Source organism: Alosa pseudoharengus, unplaced genomic scaffold, assembly GCF_046254945.1.
Source record: "Alosa pseudoharengus isolate Yale_2024_CS ecotype anadromous, Long Island Sound unplaced genomic scaffold, YU_APseudo_1.1 YU_APseudo_1.1_scf_12, whole genome shotgun sequence".
NCBI lineage: Eukaryota > Metazoa > Chordata > Actinopteri > Clupeiformes > Clupeidae > Alosa > Alosa pseudoharengus.
In genome coordinates, this window is record NW_027468587.1 from 25167725 (window position 1) to 25189891 (window position 22167).

General features: G+C 44.8%; 1 protein-coding gene across 4 annotated transcripts in view; it reads right to left on the reverse strand.

The window, feature by feature from the left end:
- cep162 (centrosomal protein 162) overlaps positions 1–22167 on the reverse strand; it is a 139776-nt gene that overhangs the window by 45649 nt on the left and 71960 nt on the right. For all 4 annotated transcript variants that reach the window (XM_076280583.1, XM_076280584.1, XM_076280585.1 and 1 more), the window contains one exon: positions 115–339. In XM_076280583.1, the coding sequence (XP_076136698.1) occupies positions 115–339 (225 nt within the window). The remainder of the gene's footprint in view (positions 1–114; positions 340–22167) is intronic.

Below are 22167 nucleotides of genomic sequence, written 5' to 3' on the forward strand. Positions count from 1 at the left end.
TTTATTATGAATTGCGGACATAAATAAAGTAGTTAATGTGTGTGTGTGTGTGTGTGTGTGTGTGTGTGTGTATACGTGTGTATGCGTATGTGTATGCGTATGCGTATGCGTCACCTTGCTGTGCAGCAGGTAGTTCTCCTGTTTGAGGCTGCTGATCTCGCGGCTGTGCTCCTCCTGGAGCTCTTGCTCCCTCAGGTGCAGCTCCCTCTCCCTCTGGGCCAGCTGGAGTCTCAGGCGCTCCTGGGAGCTCCTCTCCGCTGGGGTGGGCATCACGAGGGTGGCCCCCGACCCCTCAGCACCAGCTCCTCCTCCACCTCCATCCACTGCCTCTTCTGGGGGCTATTCAAAAGATGAGAAGAGAAGAGAGATGATAATGGGTTGGTGGTGGTTAAGCTACTGCTACACCGCAAAGTTTTAAACAGTCAGCAGCTAAGTGTAGGATGACATGAATGTATAGATCTCTATTAATTGGCCTAGTGATTTTGTTTAGAGGCAGAGTTCTTAATACCAAAATGTTTGTTCAGTGATTCAATCCAGTCAATCAAGTCTTTGTGACTTTCGGAGAAATTATACACCCAATGACATGCAATTGTAATCTTTCTCATGCCATAAAGTAACAAAAATAACTCCCCAGTCTTTTATAGCCTACCCATTTGATAATTGGGGGCCTAGCAGCGAAGCTGCGAAGGCACCCATTGAGTTAGTAGTTTTTCCTATTATTATTGGGGGCCTAGCAGCGAAGCTGCGAAGGCACCCATTGAGTTAGTAGTTTTTCCTATTATTGGGGGCCAAGCAGCGAAGCTGCGAAGGCACCCATTGAGTTACTAGCTTTTCCTATTATTACACTTCTGCCATTGGAGTCTATGGCAGCCCATAGAACGCCTGGCTAAAAAGTTCAGATTTTTTGGCAGAAAGTTTCGGGACACTCCACTGACCACTCACACTCATTTACGGACCTCTAAACCCAGCCATCTAGCGCCACCAACAGGTCAAAATCTGGCCGAAAATTGAACCGCTGGGTCTAAAGTTATGACATTTGGCACACTGATTCAGCACTGTCCCATGATGACTCTCACCAATTTACAGAACTCTATGCCCAACACTCTAGCGCCACCAATGGGTCGAACCTGGATTGCATTCACGCATGTGACCATTGAACGGTGCGTCCGATTTTCACATATCAGGCACCGTTGGAATCCCTGGACCGACCTAATTTCAATGAACCCTATTACGTCACTTTCCGCCATATTGGACCTCCGTCATATTGGATTTAGTCCAAACTCTACAAAAAGTTTCAGCGGTCAGAAATTTCATCCGATTTTCATGGAACTTGGCGGAGATGATCTTCTTCCCGAGCCGCACAAAAGATACTTGTCAGATTTTTCAATTTCATTTTTGTTTGCCCGTGACAGCCAATCAAATATGGCGATGAAGCTGCCAAACAGGAAGTGGACTAACATCTCTGTGGCATTTTGAGCTAACATAACAAAACTCGGTACCATTAGTCAGGACACTGTCCCAATCTCTCACAGCAATTTTTATGCATACATTGAATACTCTAGCGCCACCACCAGTTTAATGCTGGACATGCGTTCATGCGCGTATTCCTTGACTCTTTTGTCTGATTTTCACAATTGAGGTAGCGTCTGAATCCCTGGACCATCCCGAGTTCATCGACTCCTATCCCGTCACTTTCTGCAATATTGGACCTCCGACATATTGGATTTAGTCCAAACTCTACGAAAAGTTTCAGCGGTTACAAATTTCATCCGATTTTCACAGAACTTGGCGGAGATGATCTTCTGCCCGAGCCGCAAAAACGATACTTGTCAGATTTTTCAATTTCATTTTTGTTTGCCTGTAACAGCCAATCAAATATGGTGATGAAGCCGCCAAACAGGAAGTGGACTAACATCTCCGTGACGCTTTGAGTTAACATAACAAAACTCGATACCATTAGTCAGGACACTGTCCCAATCACTCACAGCAATTTTTATGCATATACATTGAACACTCTAGCGCCACCACCAGTTCAATGCTGGACATGCGTTCATGCGCGTGATCCTTGGCTCTTTTGTCTGATTTTCACAATTGAGGTAGCGTCTTAATCCTTGGAACATCCCAAGTTCATCGACCCCTATCCCGTCACTTTCCGCCATATTGGACCTCCGCCATGTTGGATTTAGTCCAAACTCTACGAAAAGTTTCAGCGGTTACAAATTTCTTCCGATTTTCTCAGAACTTGGCGGAGATGATCTTCAGACCGAGCCGCACAAACGATACTTGTCAGATTTTTTAATTTTAAGTTTATTTGCCCGTGACAGCAAATCACACATGGCGACGATGCCGCCTAACAGGAAGTGGGCTAACATCTCGGCTACGCTTTAATGTATGAAGTCCAAACTTGGTACAGGGACTTGGTATCTGATTGTGAGGACGCACTAGGAAATTGGCATCATTTGGCCTCTATAGGGGGCGCTGCAATACAGGAAGTGAGCTTGTATCTCAGCAATGCTTTGATGTACGAAGTCCAAACTTGGTATAGAGACTTGGTACCTGATTGTGGGGATGCACTAGGAAATTGGCGTCATTTGGCCTCTACAGGGGGCGCTGCAATACAGGAAGTGAGCTTGTATCTCAGCAACGCTTTGATGTATGAAGTCCAAACTTGGTACAGGGACTTGGTATCTGATTGTGAGGACACAGTAGGAAATTGGCATCATTTGGCCTCTATAGGGGGCGCTGTAATACAGGAAGTGGGCTCATATCTCAGCAACGCTTCGTTGTATGAAGTCCAAACTTGATACATGGACATATTAGCTGATTGTGAGGATATGCAAGGAAAGTGGTCTCATTTGGCCTCTAGGGGTGTTGCAATAAAGAAAGTGAGCTCACATCTCAGCAACACTTTGGTGTATGAAGTCCAAACTTGGTAGACGGATATGGGAGCTGATTGTAAGAACGCACAAGGACATTGGTGTAATTTGGCCTCTAGTTGTGCTTTAACAAAGTAAATTAGCTTATTTCTCAGCCGTTCTTTATCCAATTGCCATCAAACTTGCTGTGAGTGCTTGCTCATCCCATGGCAACGCCATTCCTGCTATAGCGCACTGCTTGGCCCCCGCATTGCTGCTTGCAGCTATATTTATTATTATTATTGGGGGCCTAGCAGCGAAGCTGCGAAGGCACCCATTGTTTTAGTAGTTTTTCCTATTATTATTATTATTATTATTACACTTCTGCCATTGGAGTCTATGGCAGCCCATAGAACGCCTGGCTAAAAAGTTCAGATTTTTTCGTCGAAAGTTTCGGGACACTCCACTGACCACTCACACTCATTTACGGACCTCTAAACCCAGCCGTCTAGCGCCACCAACAGGTCAAAGTTTGGCTGAAAGTTGAAAAGCTGGGTTGAAAGGTATTTGCAAGTCATTATTATTATGAAATTTAGCGCCCTGATTCAGGACCGTCCCATGATCACTCTCACGAATTTACAAAGCTCTATGCCGAACACTCTAGCGCCACCAATAGGTCGAATCTGGACTCACATTTACGCATGTAACAATTGAACGGTGTGTTCGATTTTCACAAATTAAGCACCGTTGGAATCCCTGGACTGACTTGAGTTGATTGACCCCTATTACGTCACTTTTGGCCATACTGGACCTCCGCCATATTGGATTTAGTCCAAACTCTACGAAAAGTTTCAGCGGTTACAAATTTCCTCAGATTTTCACGAAACTTGTTGGAGATGATCTTCTGCCCGAGCCGCACAAACGATACTGGTCAGATTTTTCAATTTCATTTTTGTTTGCCCGTGACAGCCAATCAAATATGGTGACGAGGACGCCAAACAGGAAGTGGACAAACATCTAGGTGATGCTTTGAGTTAACATAACAAAACTCGAGACCATTAGTCGGGACACTGTCCCAATCACTCACACCAATTTTCATGCATATACATTGAACACAGTAGCGCCACCACCAGTTTAGTGCTGCACATGCGTTCATGCGCGTGATCCTTGACTCTTTTGTCTGATTTTCACAATTGAGGTAGCATCTGAATCCTTGGACCATCCCGAGTTCATCGACTCCTATCCCATCACTTTCCGCCATATTGGACCTCCGCCATATTGGAATTGGTCTAAACTCTACGAAAAGTTTCAGCGGTCCCAGATTTCATTTGATTTTCACAGAACTTGGCAGAGATGATCTTCAGACCGAGCCGCACAAACGATACTTGTCAGATTTTTTTATTTCATTTTTGTTTGCCCGTGACAGACAATCAAATATGGCGATGAAGCCACCAAACAGGAAGTGGGCTAACATCTCGGCTATGCTTTAATGTATGAAGTCCAAACTTGGTACAGGGACTTTGTATCTGATTGTGAGGACACGGTAAGAAATTGGCATCATTTGGCCTCTATAGGGGGCGCTGTAATACAGGAAGTGAGCTTGTATCTCAGCAACGCTTTGGTGTACAAAGTCCAAACTTAGTATAAGGACCTGTTACCTGATTATGATGATGCACTAGGAAATTGGAATCATTTGGCCTCCATAGGGGGCGCTGTAATACAGGAAGTGAGCTCGTATCTCAGCAACACTTTGGTGTATGAAGTCCAAACTTGGTACAGGGACATATTAGCTGATTGTGAGGACATGAAGGAAAGTGTTCTCATTTGGCCTCTAGGGGTGCTGTAATAATGAAAGTGAGCTCACATCTCAGCAACACTTTGGTGTATGAAGTCCAAACTTGGTAGAGGGACATGGTAGCTGATTGTGAGACCGCACAAAGACATTGGTGTAATTTGGCCTCTTGCTGTAAGTGCTTGCTGATGCCGTGGCAACGCCATTTCTGCTATAGCGCTCTGCTAGGCCCCCGCATTGCTGCTTGCAGCTATATTTATTATTATTATTACACTTCTGCCATTGGAGTCTATGGCAGCCCATAGAACGCCTGGCTAAAAAGTTCAGATTTTTCCGTCGAAAGTTTCGGGACACTCCACTGACCACTAACGCTAATTTACAGATCTCTAAACCCAGCCATCTAGCGCCACCAACAGGTCAAAGTTTGGCTGAAAGTTGAAAAGCTGGGTTGAAAGGTATTTGCAAGTCATTATTATTATGAAATTTAGCGCCCTGATTCAGGACCGTCCCATGATCACTCTCACCAATTTACAGAACTCTATGCCGAACACTCTAGCGCCACCAATGGGTCGAATCTGGACTCACATTCACGTATGTAACAATTGAACGGTGCGTTCGATTTTCACAAATCATGCACCGTTGGAATCCCTGGACTGACTTGAGTTGGATGACCCCTACTACGTCACTTTCGGCCAGACTGGACCTCCGCCATATTGGATTTAGTCCAAATTCTACGAAAAGTTTCAGCGGTTACAAATTTCCTCCGATTTTCACGAAACTTGTTAGAGATGATCTTTTGCCCGGGCCGCACAAACGATACTGGTCAGATTTTTCAATTTCATTTTTATTTGCCCGTGACAGCCAATCAAATATTGTGACGAAGCCGCAAAACAGGAAGTGGGCTAACATCTCGGCTATGCTTTAATGTATGAAGTCCAAACTTGGTACAGGGACTTGGTATCTGATAGTGAGGACGCACTAGGAAATTGGCATCATGTGTCCTCTATAGGGTGCGCTGTAATACAGGAAGTGAGCTTGTATCTCAGCAACGCTTTGGTGTACAAAGTCCAAACTTGGTATAAGGACCTGTTACCTGATTATGATGACACACTAGGAAATTGGCATCATTTGGCCTCTATAGGGGGCGCTGTAATACAGGAAATGAGCTCGTATCTCAGCAACACTTTGGTGTATGAAGTCCAAATTTGGTACAGGGACATATTAGCTGATTGTGAGGACATGAAGGAAAGTGGTCTTATTTGGCCTCTAGGGGGGCTGTAATAAAGAAAGTGAGCTCACATCTCAGCAACACTTTGGTGTATGAAGTCCAAACTTGGTAGAGGGACATGGTAGCTGATTGTGAGAACGCACAAAGACGTTGGTGTAATTTGTCCTCTTGCTGCTGAGTGCTTGCTCTGCGCTCTGCTCTATAGCGCTCTGCTAGGCCCCCGCATTGCTGCTTGCAGCTATATTTGGGGGCCAAGCAGCGAAGCTGCGAAGGCACCCATTGAGTTACTAGCTTTTCCTATTATTATTATTACACATCTGCCATTGGAGTCTATGGCAGCCCATAGAACGCCTGGCTAAAAAGTGCAGATTTTTTGGCAGAAAGTTTCGGGACACTCCACTGACCATTCACACTCATTTACGGACCTCTAAACCCAGCCATCTAGCGCCACCAACAGGTCAAAATCTGGCCAAAAATGGAACCGCTGGGTCTAAAGTTATGAAATTTGGCCCACTGATTCAGCACTGTCCCATGATCACTCTCACCAATTTCCAGAACTCTATGCCCCACACTCTAGCGCCACCAATGGGTCGAACCTGGATTGCATTCACGCATGTGACCATTGAATGGTGCGTCCGATTTTCACATATCAGGCATCGTTGGAATCCATGGACTGACCTAAGTTCAATGACCCCTATTACGTCACTTTCTGCCATATTGGACCTCCGCCATATTGGATTTAGTCCAAACTCTACGAAAAGTTTCAGCGGTCAGAAATTTCATCCGATTTTCATGGAACTTGGCGGAGATGATCTTCTCCCCGAGCCGCACAAACGATACTTATCAGATTTTTCAATTTAATTTTTGTTTGCCCGTGACAGCCAATCAAATATGGTGATGAAGCCACCAAACAGGAAGTGGACAAACATCTAGGTGACGCTTTGAGTTAACATAACAAGACTTGATACCATTAATCAGGACACTGTCCCAATCACTCACAGCAATTTTCATGCATATACATTGAACACTCTAGCGCCACCACCAGTTCAAAGCTGGACATGCGTTCATGCGTGTGATCCTTGACTCTTTTGTCTGATTTTCACAATTGAGGTAGCGTCTGAATCCTTGAACAATCTCGAGTTCATCGACCCCTATCCCGTCACTTTCCGCCATATTGGACCTCCGCCATATTGGATTTAGTCCAAACTCTACGAAAAGTTTCAGCGGTTACAAATTTCATCCGATTTTCACAGAACTTGGCGGAGATGATCTTCAGACCGAGCCGCACAAACTATACTTGTCAGATTTTTTATTTTCAAGTTTGTTTGCCCGTGACAGCCAATTACACATGGCGACGATGCCGCCTAACAGGAAGTGGGCTAACATCTCGGCTTCTCTTTAATGTATGAAGTCCAAACTTGGTACAGGGACTTGGTATCTGATTGTGAGGACGCCCTAGGAAATTCATTTGGCCTCTATAGGGGGCGCTGCAATACAGGAAGTGAGCTTGTATCTCAGCAACGCTTTGATGTACGAAGTCCAAATTTGGTATAGAGACTTGGTACCTGATTGTGGGGATGCACTAGGAAACTGGCGTCATTTGGCTTCTACAGGGGGCGCTGCAATACAGGAAGTGAGCTTGTATCTCAGCAACGCTTTGATGTATGAAGTCCAAACTTGGTACAGGGACTTGGTATCTGATTGTGAGGACACAGTAGGAAATTGGCATCATTTGGCCTCTATAGGGGGCGCTGTAATACATGAAGTGGGCTCAAATCTCAGCAACGCTTCGTTGTATGAAGTCCAAACGTGATACATGGGCATATTTTCTGATTGTGAGGACATGCAAGGAAAGTGGTCTCATTTGGCCTCTAGGGGTGTTGCAATAAAGAAAATGAGCTCACATCTCAGCAACACTTTGGTGTATGAAGTCCAAACTTGGTAGACGGACATGGGAGCTGATTGTAAGAACGCACAAGGACATTGGTGTAATTTGGCCTCTAGGGGCGCTGTAACAAAGTAAATGAGCTTATTTCTCAGCCGTTCTTTATCCAATTGCCATCAAACTTGCTGTGAGTGGTTGCTCATGCCATGGCAACGCCATTCCTGCTATAGCGCACTGCTTGGCCCCCGCATTGCTGCTTGCAGCTATATTTGGGGGCCTAGCAGCGAAGCTGCGAAGGCACCCATTGAGTTAGTAGTTTTTCCTATTATTATTATTGGGGGCCTAGCAGCGAAGCTGCGAAGGCACCCATTGAGTTAGTAGTTTTTCCTATTATTATTATTATTATAAAACTTCTGCCATTGGAGTCTATGGCAGCCCATAGAACGCCTGGCTAAAAAGTTCAGATTTTTTGGCAGAAAGTTTCGGGACACTCCACTGACCATTCACACTCATTTACGGACCTCTAAACCCAGCCATCTAGCGCCACCAACAGGTCAAAATCTGGCCGAAAATTGAACCGCTGGGTCTAAAGTTATGAAATTAGGCACACTGATTCAGCACTGTCCCATGATCACTCTCACCAATTTCCAGAACTCTATGCCCAACACTCTAGCGCCACCAATGGGTCGAACCTGGATTGCATTCATGCATGTGACCATTGAATGGTGCGTCCGATTTTCACATATCAGGCACCGTTGGAATCCCTGGACCGACCTAATTTCAATGACCCCTATCCCATCACTTTCCGCCATATTGGACCTCCGCCATATTGGATTTAGTCCAAACTCTACGAAAAGTTTCAGCGGTTACAAATTTCATCCGATTTTCACAGAACTTGGAGGGGATGATCTTCAGACCGAGCCGCACAAACGATACTGGTCAGATTTTTTAATTTCATTTTTGTTTGCTCGTGACAGCCAATCCAATATGGCAATGAAGCCACCAAACAGGAAGTGGTAAAACATCTAGGTGACGCTTTGAGTTAACATAACAAGACTTGATACCATTAGTCAGGACACTGTCCCAATCACTCGCACCAATTTTCATGCATATACATTGAACACTCTAGCGCCACCACCAGTTCAAAGCTGGACATGCGTTCATGCTCGTGATCCTTGACTCTTTTGTCTAATTTTCACAATTGAGGTAGCGTCTGAATCCTTGAACAATCTTGAGTTCATCGACCCCTATCCCGTCACTTTCCGCCATATTGGACCTCCGCCATATTGGATTTAGTCCAAACTCTATGAAAAGTTTCAGCGGTTACAAATTTCATCCGATTTTCACAGAACTTGGCGGAGATGATCTTCAGACCGAGCCACACAAACAATACTTGTCAGATTTTTTAATTTCAAGTTTATTTGCCCGTGACAGTCAATCACACATGGCGACGATGCCGCCAAACAGGAAGTGGGCTAACATCTCGGCTACGCTTTAATGTATGAAGTCCAAACTTAGTACAGGGACTTGGTATCTGATTGTGAGGACGCCCTAGGAAATTGGCATCATTTGGCCTCTATAGGGGGCGCTGCAATACAGGAAGTGAGCTTGTATCTCAGCAACGCTTTGATGTACGAAGTCCAAACTTGGTATAGAGACTTGGTACCTGATTGTGGGGATGCACTAGGAAACTGGCGTCATTTGGCCTCTACAGGGGGCGCTGCAATACAGGATGTGAGCTTGTATCTCAGCAATTCTTTGATGTATGAAGTCCACACTTGGTACAGGGACTTGGTATCTGATTGTGAGGACACAGTAGGAAATTGGCATCATTTGGCCTCTATAGGGGGCGCTGTAATACAGGAAGTGGGCTCAAATCTCAGCAACGCTTCGTTGTATGAAGTCCAAACTTGATACATGGACATATTAGCTGATTGTGAGGACATGTAAGGAAAGTGGTCTCATTTGACCTCTAGGGGTGCTGTAATAAAGAATGTGAGCTCACATCTCAGCAACACTTTGGTGTATGAAGTCCAAACTTGGTAGAGGGACATGGTAGCTGATTGTGAGAACACACAAGGACATTGGTGTAATTTGGCATCTAGGGGCGCTCTAACAAAGTAAATGAGCTTATTTCTCAGCCGTTCTTTATCCAATTGCAATCAAACTTGCTGTGAGTGCTTGCTCCTGCCATGGCAACGTCATTCCTGCTATAGCGCACTGCTTGGCCCCCGCATTGCTGCTTGCAGCTATATTTATTATTATTATTACACTTCTGCCATTGGAGTCTATGGCAGCCCATAGAACGCCTGGCTAAAAAGTTCAGATTTTTTGCCAGAAAGTTTCGGGACACTCTACTGACCACTAACGCTAATTTACAGATCTCTAAACCCAGCCATCTAGCGCCACCAACAGGTCAAAGTTTGGCCGAAAGTTGAAAAGCTGGGTTGAAAGGTATTCACAAGTCATTATTATTATGAAATTTAGCGCCCTGATTCAGGACCGTCCCATGATCACTCTCGCCAATTTACAGAACTCTATGCCGAACACTCTAGCGCCACCAATAGGTCGAATCTGGACTCACATTTACGCATGTAACAATTGAACGGTGTGTTCGATTTTCACAAATTAAGCACCGTTGGAATCCCTGGACGGACTTGAGTTGATTGACCCCTATTACGTCACTTTCGGCCATACTGGACCTCCGCCATATTGGATTTAGTCCAAACTCTACGAAAAGTTTCAGAGGTTACAAATTTCCTCCGATTTTCACGAAACTTGTTAGAGATGATCTTCTGTCCGGGCCGCACAAACGATACTGGTCAGATTTTTCAATTTCATTTTTATTTGCCCGTGACAGCCAATCAAATATTGTGACGAAGCCGCCAAACAGGGAGTGGACAAACATCTAGGTGACGCTTTGAGTTCATATAACAAAACTCGAGACCATTAGTCAGGACACTGTCCCAATCACTCACACCAATTTTCATGCATATACATTGAACACACTAGCGCCACCACCAGTTCAATGCTGGACATGCGTTCATGCGCATGATCCTTGACTCTTTTGTCTGATTTTCACAATTGAGGTAGTGTCTGAATCCTTGGACCATACAGAGTTCATCGACCCCTAACCTATCACTTTCCGCCATATTGGACCTCCGCCATATTGGATTTAGTCCAAACTCTACGAAAAGTTTCAGCGGTTACAAATTTCATCCGATTTTCACAGAACTTGTCGGAGATGATCTTCAGACCGAGCCGCACAAACGATACTTGTCAGATTTTTTAATTTCATTTTTGTTTGCCCGTGACAGCCAATCAAATATGGCGATGAAGCCACCAAACAGGAAGTGGGCTAACATCTCGGCTATGCTTTAATGTATGAAGTCCAAACTTGGTACAGGGACTTGGTATCTGATAGTGAGGACGCACTAGGAAATTGGCATCATGTGGCCTCTATAGGGGGCGCTGTAATACAGGAAGTGAGCTTGTATCTCAGCAACGCTTTGGTGTACAAAGTCCAAACTTGGTATAAGGACCTGTTACCTGATTATGATGACACACTAGGAAATTGGCATCATTTGGCCTCTATAGGGGGCGCTGTAATACAGGAAATGAGCTCGTATCTCAGCAACACTTCGGTGTATGAAGTCCAAATTTGGTACAGGGACATATTAGCTGATTGTGAGGACATGAAGGAAAGTGGTCTTATTTGGCCTCTAGGGGGGCTGTAATAAAGAAAGTGAGCTCACATCTCAGCAACACTTTGGTGTATGAAGTCCAAACTTGGTAGAGGGACATGGTAGCTGATTGTGAGAACGCAGAAAGACGTTGGTGTAATTTGTCCTCTTGCTGCTGAGTGCTTGCTCTGCGCTCTGCTCTATAGCGCTCTGCTAGGCCCCCGCATTGCTGCTTGCAGCTATATTTGGGGGCCAAGCAGCGAAGCTGCGAAGGCACCCATTGAGTTACTAGCTTTTCCTATTATTACACTTCTGCCATTGGAGTCTATGGCAGCCCATAGAACGCCTGGCTAAAAAGTTCAGATTTTTTGGCAGAAAGTTTCGGGACACTCCACTGACCACTCACACTCATTTACGGACCTCTAAACCCAGCCATCTAGCGCCACCAACAGGTCAAAATCTGGCCGAAAATTGAACCGCTGGGTCTAAAGTTATGACATTTGGCACACTGATTCAGCACTGTCCCATGATGACTCTCACCAATTTACAGAACTCTATGCCCAACACTCTAGCGCCACCAATGGGTCGAACCTGGATTGCATTCACGCATGTGACCATTGAACGGTGCGTCCGATTTTCACATATCAGGCACCGTTGGAATCCCTGGACCGACCTAATTTCAATGAACCCTATTACGTCACTTTCCGCCATATTGGACCTCCGTCATATTGGATTTAGTCCAAACTCTACAAAAAGTTTCAGCGGTCAGAAATTTCATCCGATTTTCATGGAACTTGGCGGAGATGATCTTCTTCCCGAGCCGCACAAAAGATACTTGTCAGATTTTTCAATTTCATTTTTGTTTGCCCGTGACAGCCAATCAAATATGGCGATGAAGCTGCCAAACAGGAAGTGGACTAACATCTCTGTGGCATTTTGAGCTAACATAACAAAACTCGGTACCATTAGTCAGGACACTGTCCCAATCTCTCACAGCAATTTTTATGCATACATTGAATACTCTAGCGCCACCACCAGTTTAATGCTGGACATGCGTTCATGCGCGTATTCCTTGACTCTTTTGTCTGATTTTCACAATTGAGGTAGCGTCTGAATCCCTGGACCATCCCGAGTTCATCGACTCCTATCCCGTCACTTTCTGCAATATTGGACCTCCGACATATTGGATTTAGTCCAAACTCTACGAAAAGTTTCAGCGGTTACAAATTTCATCCGATTTTCACAGAACTTGGCGGAGATGATCTTCTGCCCGAGCCGCAAAAACGATACTTGTCAGATTTTTCAATTTCATTTTTGTTTGCCTGTAACAGCCAATCAAATATGGTGATGAAGCCGCCAAACAGGAAGTGGACTAACATCTCCGTGACGCTTTGAGTTAACATAACAAAACTCGATACCATTAGTCAGGACACTGTCCCAATCACTCACAGCAATTTTTATGCATATACATTGAACACTCTAGCGCCACCACCAGTTCAATGCTGGACATGCGTTCATGCGCGTGATCCTTGACTCTTTTGTCTGATTTTCACAATTGAGGTAGCGTCTTAATCCTTGGAACATCCCAAGTTCATCGACCCCTATCCCGTCACTTTCCGCCATATTGGACCTCCGCCATGTTGGATTTAGTCCAAACTCTACGAAAAGTTTCAGCGGTTACAAATTTCTTCCGATTTTCTCAGAACTTGGCGGAGATGATCTTCAGACCGAGCCGCACAAACGATACTTGTCAGATTTTTTAATTTTAAGTTTATTTGCCCGTGACAGCAAATCACACATGGCGACGATGCCGCCTAACAGGAAGTGGGCTAACATCTCGGCTACGCTTTAATGTATGAAGTCCAAACTTGGTACAGGGACTTGGTATCTGATTGTGAGGACGCACTAGGAAATTGGCATCATTTGGCCTCTATAGGGGGCGCTGCAATACAGGAAGTGAGCTTGTATCTCAGCAATGCTTTGATGTACGAAGTCCAAACTTGGTATAGAGACTTGGTACCTGATTGTGGGGATGCACTAGGAAATTGGCGTCATTTGGCCTCTACAGGGGGCGCTGCAATACAGGAAGTGAGCTTGTATCTCAGCAACGCTTTGATGTATGAAGTCCAAACTTGGTACAGGGACTTGGTATCTGATTGTGAGGACACAGTAGGAAATTGGCATCATTTGGCCTCTATAGGGGGCGCTGTAATACAGGAAGTGGGCTCATATCTCAGCAACGCTTCGTTGTATGAAGTCCAAACTTGATACATGGACATATTAGCTGATTGTGAGGATATGCAAGGAAAGTGGTCTCATTTGGCCTCTAGGGGTGTTGCAATAAAGAAAGTGAGCTCACATCTCAGCAACACTTTGGTGTATGAAGTCCAAACTTGGTAGACGGATATGGGAGCTGATTGTAAGAACGCACAAGGACATTGGTGTAATTTGGCCTCTAGTTGTGCTTTAACAAAGTAAATTAGCTTATTTCTCAGCCGTTCTTTATCCAATTGCCATCAAACTTGCTGTGAGTGCTTGCTCATCCCATGGCAACGCCATTCCTGCTATAGCGCACTGCTTGGCCCCCGCATTGCTGCTTGCAGCTATATTTGGGGGCCAAGCAGCGAAGCTGCGAAGGCACCCATTGAGTTACTAGCTTTTCCTATTATTATTATTACACATCTGCCATTGGAGTCTATGGCAGCCCATAGAACGCCTGGCTAAAAAGTGCAGATTTTTTGGCAGAAAGTTTCGGGACACTCCACTGACCATTCACACTCATTTACGGACCTCTAAACCCAGCCATCTAGCGCCACCAACAGGTCAAAATCTGGCCAAAAATTGAACCGCTGGGTCTAAAGTTATGAAATTTGGCACACTGATTCAGCACTGTCCCATGATCACTCTCACCAATTTCCAGAACTCTATGCCCCACACTCTAGCGCCACCAATGGGTCGAACCTGGATTGCATTCACGCATGTGACCATTGAATGGTGCGTCCGATTTTCACATATCAGGCATCGTTGGAATCCATGGACTGACCTAAGTTCAATGACCCCTATTACGTCACTTTCTGCCATATTGGACCTCCGCCATATTGGATTTAGTCCAAACTCTACGAAAAGTTTCAGCGGTCAGAAATTTCATCCGATTTTCATGGAACTTGGCGGAGATGATCTTCTCCCCGAGCCGCACAAACGATACTTATCAGATTTTTCAATTTAATTTTTGTTTGCCCGTGACAGCCAATCAAATATGGTGATGAAGCCACCAAACAGGAAGTGGACAAACATCTAGGTGACGCTTTGAGTTAACATAACAAGACTTGATACCATTAGTCAGGACACTGTCCCAATCACTCACAGCAATTTTCATGCATATACATTGAACACTCTAGCGCCACCACCAGTTCAAAGCTGGACATGCGTTCATGCGTGTGATCCTTGACTCTTTTGTCTGATTTTCACAATTGAGGTAGCGTCTGAATCCTTGAACAATCTCGAGTTCATCGACCCCTATCCCGTCACTTTCCGCCATATTGGACCTCCGCCATATTGGATTTAGTCCAAACTCTACGAAAAGTTTCAGCGGTTACAAATTTCATCCGATTTTCACAGAACTTGGCGGAGATGATCTTCAGACCGAGCCGCACAAACTATACTTGTCAGATTTTTTATTTTCAAGTTTGTTTGCCCGTGACAGCCAATTACACATGGCGACGATGCCGCCTAACAGGAAGTGGGCTAACATCTCGGCTTCTCTTTAATGTATGAAGTCCAAACTTGGTACAGGGACTTGGTATCTGATTGTGAGGACGCCCTAGGAAATTCATTTGGCCTCTATAGGGGGCGCTGCAATACAGGAAGTGAGCTTGTATCTCAGCAACGCTTTGATGTATGAAGTCCAAACTTGGTACAGGGACTTGGTATCTGATTGTGAGGACACAGTAGGAAATTGGCATCATTTGGCCTCTATAGGGGGCGCTGTAATACATGAAGTGGGCTCAAATCTCAGCAACGCTTCGTTGTATGAAGTCCAAACGTGATACATGGGCATATTATCTGATTGTGAGGACATGCAAGGAAAGTGGTCTCATTTGGCCTCTAGGGGTGTTGCAATAAAGAAAATGAGCTCACATCTCAGCAACACTTTGGTGTATGAAGTCCAAACTTGGTAGACGGACATGGGAGCTGATTGTAAGAACGCACAAGGACATTGGTGTAATTTGGCCTCTAGGGGCGCTGTAACAAAGTAAATGAGCTTATTTCTCAGCCGTTCTTTATCCAATTGCCATCAAACTTGCTGTGAGTGGTTGCTCATGCCATGGCAACGCCATTCCTGCTATAGCGCACTGATTGGCCCCCGCATTGCTGCTTGCAGCTATATTTGGGGGCCTAGCAGCGAAGCTGCGAAGGCACCCATTGAGTTAGTAGTTTTTCCTATTATTGGGGGCCTAGCAGCGAAGCTGCGAAGGCACCCATTGTTTTAGTAGTTTTTCCTATTATTATTATTATTATTATTACACTTCTGCCATTGGAGTCTATGGCAGCCCATAGAACGCCTGGCTAAAAAGTGCAGATTTTTTGGCAGAAAGTTTCGGGACACTCCACTGACCACTCACACTCATTTACGGACCTCTAAACCCAGCCGTCTAGCGCCACCAACAGGTCAAAGTTTGGCTGAAAGTTGAAAAGCTGGGTTGAAAGGTATTTGCAAGTCATTATTATTATGAAATTTAGCGCCCTGATTCAGGACCGTCCCATGATCACTCTCACGAATTTACAAAGCTCTATGCCGAACACTCTAGCGCCACCAATAGGTCGAATCTGGACTCACATTTACGCATGTAACAATTGAACGGTGTGTTCGATTTTCACAAATTAAGCACCGTTGGAATCCCTGGACTGACTTGAGTTGATTGACCCCTATTACATCACTTTTGGCCATACTGGACCTCCGCCATATTGGATTTAGTCCAAACTCTACGAAAAGTTTCAGCGGTTACAAATTTCCTCAGATCTTCACGAAACTTGTTGGAGATGATCTTCTGCCCGAGCCGCACAAACGATACTGGTCAGATTTTTCAATTTCATTTTTGTTTGCCCGTGACAGCCAATCAAATATGGTGACGAGGACGCCAAACAGGAAGTGGACAAACATCTAGGTGATGCTTTGAGATAACATAACAAAACTCAAGACCATTAGTCAGGACACTGTCCCAATCACTCACACCAAATTTCATGCATATACATTGAACACACTAGCGCCACCACCAGTTTAATGCTGCACATGCGTTTATGCGCGTGATCCTTGACTCTTTTGTCTGATTTTCACAATTGAGGTAGCGTCTGAATCCTTGGACCATCCCGAGTTCATCGACTCCTATCCCGTCACTTTCTGCCATATTGGACCATCGCCATATTGGAATTGGTCTAAACTCTACGAAAAGTTTCAGCGGTCACAAATTTCATTTGATTTTCACAGAACTTGGCAGAGATGATCTTCAGACCGAGCCGCACAAACGATACTTGTCAGATTTTTCAGATTCCACTTTATTGGCCTATGGCAGCCAATCAAATATGGCTATGAAGCCGCAAAACAGGAAGTGGGCTAACATCTCGGAGACGCTTTAATGTATGAAGTCCAAACTGGGTACAGGGACTTTGTATCTGATTGTGAGGACACAGCAGGAAATTGGCATCATTTGGCCTCTATAGGGGGTGCTGTAATACAGGAAGTGAGCTTGTATCTCAGCAACGCTTTGGTGTACAAACTCCAAACTTAGTATAAGGACCTGTTACCTGATTATGATGATGCACTAGGAAATTGGAATCATTTGGCCTCTACAGGGGGCGCTGTAATACAGGAAGTGAGCTCGTATCTCAGCAACACTTTGGTGTATGAAGTCCAAACTTGGTAGAGGGACATGGTAGCTGATTGTGAGACCGCACAAAGACATTGGTGTAATTTGGCCTCTTGCTGTAAGTGCTTGCTCATGCCGTGGCAATGCCATTTCTGCTATAGCGCTCTGCTAGGCCCCCGCATTGCTGCTTGCAGCTATATTTGGGGGCCTAGCAGCGAAGCTGCGAAGGCACCCATTGTTTTAGTAGTTTTTCCTATTATTATTATTATTATTATTATTATTACACTTCTGCCATTGGAGTCTATGGCAGCCCATAGAACGCCTGGCTAAAAAGTTCAGATTTTTTCGTCGAAAGTTTCGGGACACTCCACTGACCACTCACACTCATTTACGGACCTCTAAACCCAGCCGTCTAGCGCCACCAACAGGTCAAAGTTTGGCTGAAAGTTGAAAAGCTGGGTTGAAAGGTATTTGCAAGTCATTATTATTATGAAATTTAGCGCCCTGATTCAGGACCGTCCCATGATCACTCTCACGAATTTACAAAGCTCTATGCCGAACACTCTAGCGCCACCAATAGGTCGAATCTGGACTCACATTTACGCATGTAACAATTGAACGGTGTGTTCGATTTTCACAAATTAAGCACCGTTGGAATCCCTGGACTGACTTGAGTTGATTGACCCCTATTACGTCACTTTTGGCCATACTGGACCTCCGCCATATTGGATTTAGTCCAAACTCTACGAAAAGTTTCAGCGGTTACAAATTTCCTCAGATTTTCACGAAACTTGTTGGAGATGATCTTCTGCCCGAGCCGCACAAACGATACTGGTCAGATTTTTCAATTTCATTTTTGTTTGCCCGTGACAGCCAATCAAATATGGTGACGAGGACGCCAAACAGGAAGTGGACAAACATCTAGGTGATGCTTTGAGTTAACATAACAAAACTCGAGACCATTAGTCGGGACACTGTCCCAATCACTCACACCAATTTTCATGCATATACATTGAACACAGTAGCGCCACCACCAGTTTAATGCTGCACATGCGTTCATGCGCGTGATCCTTGACTCTTTTGTCTGATTTTCACAATTGAGGTAGCATCTGAATCCTTGGACCATCCCGAGTTCATCGACTCCTATCCCATCACTTTCCGCCATATTGGACCTCCGCCATATTGGAATTGGTCTAAACTCTACGAAAAGTTTCAGCGGTCCCAAATTTCATTTGATTTTCACAGAACTTGGCAGAGATGACCTTCAGACCGAGCCGCACAAACGATACTTGTCAGATTTTTTTATTTCATTTTTGTTTGCCCGTGACAGACAATCAAATATGGCGATGAAGCCACCAAACAGGAAGTGGGCTAACATCTCGGCTATGCTTTAATGTATGAAGTCCAAACTTGGTACAGGGACTTTGTATCTGATTGTGAGGACACGGTAAGAAATTGGCATCATTTGGCCTCTATAGGGGGCGCTGTAATACAGGAAGTGAGCTTGTATCTCAGCAACGCTTTGGTGTACAAAGTCCAAACTTAGTATAAGGACCTGTTACCTGATTATGATGATGCACTAGGAAATTGGAATCATTTGGCCTCCATAGGGGGCGCTGTAATACAGGAAGTGAGCTCGTATCTCAGCAACACTTTGGTGTATGAAGTCCAAACTTGGTACAGGGACATATTAGCTGATTGTGAGGACATGAAGGAAAGTGTTCTCATTTGGCCTCTAGGGGTGCTGTAATAATGAAAGTGAGCTCACATCTCAGCAACACTTTGGTGTATGAAGTCCAAACTTGGTAGAGGGACATGGTAGCTGATTGTGAGACCGCACAAAGACATTGGTGTAATTTGGCCTCTTGCTGTAAGTGCTTGCTGATGCCGTGGCAACGCCATTTCTGCTATAGCGCTCTGCTAGGCCCCCGCATTGCTGCTTGCAGCTATATTTATTATTATTATTACACTTCTGCCATTGGAGTCTATGGCAGCCCATAGAACGCCTGGCTAAAAAGTGCAGATTTTTTGGCAGAAAGTTTCGGGACACTCCACTGACCACTCACACTCATTTACGGACCTCTAAACCCAGCCGTCTAGCGCCACCAACAGGTCAAAGTTTGGCTGAAAGTTGAAAAGCTGGGTTGAAAGGTATTTGCAAGTCATTATTATTATGAAATTTAGCGCCCTGATTCAGGACCGTCCCATGATCACTCTCACGAATTTACAAAGCTCTATGCCGAACACTCTAGCGCCACCAATAGGTCGAATCTGGACTCACATTTACGCATGTAACAATTGAACGGTGTGTTCGATTTTCACAAATTAAGCACCGTTGGAATCCCTGGACTGACTTGAGTTGATTGACCCCTATTACATCACTTTTGGCCATACTGGACCTCCGCCATATTGGATTTAGTCCAAACTCTACGAAAAGTTTCAGCGGTTACAAATTTCCTCAGATTTTCACGAAACTTGTTGGAGATGATCTTCTGCCCGAGCCGCACAAACGATACTGGTCAGATTTTTCAATTTCATTTTTGTTTGCCCGTGACAGCCAATCAAATATGGTGACGAGGACGCCAAACAGGAAGTGGACAAACATCTAGGTGACGCTTTGAGATAACATAACAAAACTCAAGACCATTAGTCAGGACACTGTCCCAATCACTCACACCAAATTTCATGCATATACATTGAACACACTAGCGCCACCACCAGTTTAATGCTGCACATGCGTTTATGCGCGTGATCCTTGACTCTTTTGTCTGATTTTCACAATTGAGGTAGCGTCTGAATCCTTGGACCATCCCGAGTTCATCGACTCCTATCCCGTCACTTTCTGCCATATTGGACCATCGCCATATTGGAATTGGTCTAAACTCTACGAAAAGTTTCAGCGGTCACAAATTTCATTTGATTTTCACAGAACTTGGCAGAGATGAACTTCAGACCGAGCCGCACAAACGATACTTGTCAGATTTTTCAGATTCCACTTTATTGGCCTATGGCAGCCAATCAAATATGGCCATGAAGCCGCAAAACAGGAAGTGGGCTAACATCTCGGAGACGCTTTAATGTATGAAGTCCAAACTGGGTACAGGGACTTTGTATCTGATTGTGAGGACACAGCAGGAAATTGGCATCATTTGGCCTCTATAGGGGGTGCTGTAATACAGGAAGTGAGCTTGTATCTCAGCAACGCTTTGGTGTACAAACTCCAAACTTAGTATAAGGACCTGTTACCTGATTATGATGATGCACTAGGAAATTGGAATCATTTGGCCTCTACAGGGGGCGCTGTAATACAGGAAGTGAGCTCGTATCTCAGCAACACTTTGGTGTATGAAGTCCAAACTTGGTAGAGGGACATGGTAGCTGATTGTGAGACCGCACAAAGACATTGGTGTAATTTGGCCTCTTGCTGTAAGTGCTTGCTCATGCCGTGGCAACGCCATTTCTGCTATAGCGCTCTGCTAGGCCCCCGCATTGCTGCTTGCAGCTATATTTATTATTATTATTACACTTCTGCCATTGGAGTCTATGGCAGCCCATAGAACGCCTGGCTAAAAAGTTCAGATTTTTCCGTCGAAAGTTTCGGGACACTCCACTGACCACTCACACTTATTTACGGACCTCTAAACCCAGCCGTCTAGCGCCACCAACAGGTCAAAGTTTGGCCGAAAGTTGAAAAGCTGGGTTGAAAGGTATTTGCAAGTCATTATTATTATGAAATTTAGCGCCCTGATTCAGGAATGTCCCATGATCACTCTCACCAATTTACAGAACTCTATGCCGAACACTCTAGCGCCACCAATGGGTCGAATCTGGACTCACATTCACGCATGTAACAATTGAACGGTGTGTTCGATTTTCACAAATCAAGCACCGTTGGAATCCCTGGACTGACTTGAGTTGAATGACCCCTACTACGTCACTTTCCGCCATACTGGACCTCTGCCATATTGGATTTAGTCCAAACTCTACGAAAATGTTCAGCGTTTATACATTTCTTCCGATTTTCATGACACTTGGCTGAGATGATCATCAGACCGAGCCGCACAAAAGATACTTGGCAGATTTGTCAATTTCAAGTTTGTTTTCCCGTGACAGCCAATCAAATATGGTGACGAAGCCGCCAAACAGGAAGTGGACAAACATCTAGGTGACGCTTTGAGTTAACATAACAAAACTCGAGACCATTAGTCAGGACACTGTCCCAATCACTCACACCAATTTTCATGCATATACATTGGACACACTAGCGCCACCACCAGTTTAATGCTGGACATGCGTTCATGCGCGTGATCCTTGACTCTTTTGTCTGATTTTCACAATTGAGGTAGCGTCTGAATCCTTGGACCATCCCGAGTTCATCGACTCCTATCCCATCACTTTCCGCCATATTGGACCTCCGCCATATTGGAATTGGTCTAAACTCTACGAAAAGTTTCAGCGGTCCCAAATTTCATTTGATTTTCACAGAACTTGGCAGAGATGATCTTCAGACCGAGCCGCACAAACGATACTTGTCAGATTTTTTAATTTCATTTTTGTTTGCCCGTGACAGACAATCAAATATGGCGATGAAGCCACCAAACAGGAAGTGGGCTAACATCTCGGCTATGCTTTAATGTATGAAGTCCAAACTTGGTACAGGGACTTTGTATCTGATTGTGAGGACACGGTAAGAAATTCACATCATTTGGCCTCTATAGGGGGCGCTGTAATACAGGAAGTGTATCTCAGCAACAGTTCGGTGTATGAAGTCCAAACTTGGTACAGGGACTTCGTATCTGATCGTGAGGACACAGCAAGAAAATTGGCATCATTTGGCCTCTATAGGGGGCGCTGTATTAC